Here is a 4,370-nt window from a genome sequence, read left to right as displayed (position 1 = left end):
CGACCACATCCAGAGCTTTGCATCTGGGGATTCCAGGTTCCAGCCTGACTTTGATCAGTTCCTGGCTCCTCAGATCATCAAAGAGCAATATTCTTTTGACCTCAATTGCATATCTGATGCAAAGGCACCTGGATAGGGGAGACGATACGGAGAGAGAAAATCTGGAAATATATCTGTTAATAGGAAGGAAGAATCACACTATGCAAGACTGTGAAAAAAAATAGGATGCCCTCAAATACTTCCATTATTTAATCCCGTGATATTGTTTATGTACATCATTTATGGTGTGTCTACAATGTTCATGGAGCTTCATATACAATTCTCACTTGAGTAAAGGGGGCACATTTAAAAGGAGAAACCTTCCTTGTTCTCAGGAGAGCTCCTAGAGCACTCAGTGTTTCTACATTCCATGAAATATATACACAAAATAATATACTGTACAGTTTACCCTGGGTTAAAGGGTTTAGATAGATTCAACAGAATGTTGTTCTTGCGGATATCTTGATAAGATGATAGTTCCATCAACTTGAACAATGTCACTATATGCCGAATTGGATGAGCCAATCACAAATTGACAGGTTCCCCTTGAATCGGCATGTAAGCTAACACCGTAGTACTCAAGATGATCTGTAACACTCGTCCCGTAGACCGATCTATTCAAGCAAGAGCAAAGAATAAGCACAACACAAGGAGCATAAGTGTACAAGAAATGTGTGAGGCATGTAGATACCTGCTGCAGGTTGAGTCCTCGCCTGAACAATCACAAACTGTCTCATTCTTAGTAACTACGTTTCCTACCACAGTCTCGTGAAGCCAAACCTGAAGAAAGACAAATGCAGAACAAACACTAACTTAATTCTATTTACTTTATGCATTTTGTTAATTCTTTCTGAGTAACAATCAAGTACCCACCTCTCTTGCAAAGTGATGATAAGTCCATTCACCTAGGTAAGGAAAATATGGTGGCAAGTGTGGAACAATATCATTCTCATGGGTCACACGGGTGGTTCTCGGAACCTGATCATTGAAGTATGCAGCAAACGCAGGATTTCCTACACGAGGCTGTCCAAAAGTTATGAGCTGAACTTCATGTGACCCATATTTAACCTGGAAAATGAAAGGAGAGATATCAGTTAACAATATCTAATGAACCTACATTATGAAAAAAGCATCCCTTCTTCCTTTGCTTTTGTAAAGCATAGATACCAGGATCTACACTGAAGATATAAAGTAATCTACATCAAAATAGGCTTTCAGCTATTTATGACATGGTTTGAATTAAACTGAAAACTAATCCTGCATCCACAACAACAAAATCCTGCATGTCCAAGTTTTCTTTACTTTTTGGGCTATTTGTACTACCGTTGATGATTATTAATAGATCGGTGGATTTCTCGCAAAAAAAAAAAGTACAGTAACACACAAAGATGCAGACTGCTCAATGGTGCTTACAGAGAGATCAAGGGCACAGAACGAAGCTAAAGCCCCTCCCATCGAGTGACCTACAACATTTATGGGTAGTTTTCCATATGTCTTCCATGCCCACTGAACAGATTTCGAGATTTCATGCCGCAAAGTTGTATTATAATATGCAGAATAAAATCCATGGTGGACCTGCAATATGAGACAGAAAACAGCAGGTGAACAGGAGTGATTTCAAATTCAATAATACTTCCTCAGAAAACAATTCAAAATTGACTGATTGACGTACCATTGCATCTGGCATGCCAGGATAAGTTACATCTAGCTGCTTCCAGAAGAGATCTTCAATCCAATTTGAAGCACTTCACAATCACAATTTGAGTTAGGAACGAATGGGTATGAGCAACATATTATGTATCACAGGTTATAAAGAATTAAACACTATTAATTCCATAAACTATTTTTTAGAATTAGGTAGTATGTACAGATGAAAGATGTGCCCACATTGTATAAGTTGTGGTCAGCATTAAGTTATATTTAACATAATTAGCAAATTTACGTACCTGTGTTCTTGGGTACCCCTAAAAGCAATAATTATGGATCGTGGGTCAGGGGCAACTCCAACAAAAGCCTGCTCAAAAATTAATTGTCTGATATATGAGCATAATTTTCACTTAGAACTGCACGGAAGAAGATCACGAGTGGCTTATTAACCTGTAAACATCTCTCGACATCTACAATGATCTCTATCATCTCAAAACCCTGTGTTAAAAATGAAAAAAAGAAATAAGTAATTAGGAACAGTTAGTAGAAGAAGCAAGAGCAGCCAAGTCTAGTTTTCATCTCATGCAGTGTACCATTGTGTGACCTTGACACCTTGGACAAGTCCACGTCAAAAGTGAGGTAAGGTCAGAAGTATACACCTGAAAATTCATTCAGGCAAGTGAGGTCATGAACAGATTTTTTGAGAATCACATAAAAGGATACTCCCACCACAAAACTGCTCTAGCTAGGAGAGTAGAAAGTTTGGTTTAGGGAACTAATTTGAGCTGTTCTTAACAAAACAAACCATGTGCTAGCATATATGGTTCAAAGTAGAACTTACAGCAGATGCATACTCGACAAGAATATGAGAAAGAGTACTATTATAAGAATAACCACCATCAGAAATCTTCATCCTGAGCTCTGCATTGTGCAAAGAAAAGCGTAAGCAGTTTTCTGTTACATTATACCGAACAATGAAGGTCTTTAAGTTAATTTGGCGCAACATCAATTAAAAGAATCGACATATCAGACGTTATTGTTCGGTGCTGTGACGTCCAGCAATACTTTCCTATCTCAGCAAGGACAAAAAGGTATAGCCAACTGATTTCAGTTCTCATTCATGGCTACACATCTCTAAGCTATGAAGAGGCTGGAACCATATCTAGTTGGCACAATGTCAAACAACACATCGCTTCCAATATTACGGTATCACTTGGCGACAAGACAATGGCAGTAGGAAAGTAAGATATGCCAAATATAGTGCCGACGTGCAGAACATCTGAACTTGAGGATGTCATTAAGCATTTAAGCCTAACTCCAAAAGGTCCCAAAGTTACTGTCCCAACAAAATTTCGAACAGATTGCGTGAAATCCGCTGTCCTAATAGTTCACTACACTAAATTCTTAACCTTCCCTTCGCCAATTGATGTCTAATTAATTTCAAATTTCGCTAAATCACTTCTATCTTCTCCCGTTGTCACATTTGGTCCCAGTCCCAGAACAGCAGCTGGAACTAACTAGCGTAATCTCTCTGGATTTTTCCTGAACCCCGACCACGAATCGGGAGGGCGAATCACCAGATTCGCGCTGGAGCGGCGGCACCAGGTACCCGTAGCGACGAAGCGTTTCATCTACGCAAGCAAGGACCGGTGGATGAGACCGGGGGGGGGGGGGGCGGGGGGGGGAAGTCAAGAGATCGTCACCTCCTCCTGCCGCCCCTGCTGCTGCCTCCGTTGGAGAGAGCACGAGAAGAAGAAGACCCATGAGGGCCAGCAGAACCGCCGCCGCACTCGCCGTCCGCCTCAGCGGCGCCATCGCCGACGTCTCTTTCTTGGGACTCTCTCTGCAGCACCTAACGGAGAGGGGTGAAGAGCAAGGAAACAGGAAGGAGGGACGGGAAAGTAGGAGGAAAATTAACAGTTTTATTACAAAGGGCTGTTTCGCGAAACTGCGAAACTGTTTGACAGAGACTCGGATATGTTTGCAGTTTACACCTCGGAGTACTTGGTTACGTGAAACACATCCACAAGAATTTTTTTTCAGAAGCCAATAATAATGGATTAACGAAACACATGTGGTTAGCCACTCGCAAAAAGCAACGTCTCCTTCAAGTCTAGTCATAGTGAAAAATAACATCAAATAGTATCGGGCAGCCCTAGCTGGCGCTCGATCGCCAGGAAATTAGCGAGCGATCGGTTTCCGACGTGATTAGGAGTAAACGCTTGCTGTACGGTTTGCATGCATGTGAAAAGCAACAAATCTTGATGCTGAATTCGAAAATTTAAAACGTTTTAACTTTTAAACGACAACTCCGATTTAAGATTCGCTTTCACCAATAAATCCATCTCGACGAGATCTTCAAAACTAGCACCCATGTTAATATGTTTCGCCAAACTTTTTTTCTGGCTAAAAGTTATCAACTCTCTCTATTTGAATAATCAACCCCTCCGTACTTGAGTGATCAACGACAAATATATATTCAGGTTTCCTACTTATCAGCTAGCTGTTTTACAATTGGTGAACAGCTACTTTTTGGTCCGTCAGATCCATGTCCTGTGTTGCACGAATCTTGGCACATCTCTTTCTCATTTTCTCTTTTCCTGGTTGAGTCAACGTTCGACCCTCTCTTTTATTTTTCGAATTTCCTCATTTCCTCCTTTTCTGGCCGGTTGTCTCTTTTCTCC

General features: G+C 40.9%; 1 protein-coding gene across 1 annotated transcript; it reads right to left on the bottom strand.

Annotated features, from left to right (window-relative positions):
- Positions 1–204: 204 nt before the first annotated feature.
- Positions 205–3,545, bottom strand: LOC124703082 (lipase-like). The gene is made up of 10 exons (XM_047235292.1): positions 3,390–3,545; positions 2,528–2,607; positions 2,280–2,345; positions 2,137–2,184; positions 1,986–2,053; positions 1,712–1,784; positions 1,453–1,614; positions 913–1,107; positions 731–819; positions 205–653 (listed from the first exon to the last, which is right to left on the bottom strand). The coding sequence occupies exons 1-10, from the start codon at positions 3,499–3,501 to the stop codon at positions 464–466; spliced, it is 1,083 nt and encodes a 360-aa protein (XP_047091248.1). The 5' UTR covers positions 3,502–3,545; the 3' UTR covers positions 205–463.
- Positions 3,546–4,370: the final 825 nt, after the last annotated feature.

This window comes from Lolium rigidum, chromosome 3 (assembly GCF_022539505.1).
Source record: "Lolium rigidum isolate FL_2022 chromosome 3, APGP_CSIRO_Lrig_0.1, whole genome shotgun sequence".
Lineage (NCBI taxonomy): Eukaryota > Viridiplantae > Streptophyta > Magnoliopsida > Poales > Poaceae > Lolium > Lolium rigidum.
The sequence above is the reverse complement of the archived record's forward strand: the minus strand, read 5'-3'. Positions and strand labels throughout refer to the sequence as shown.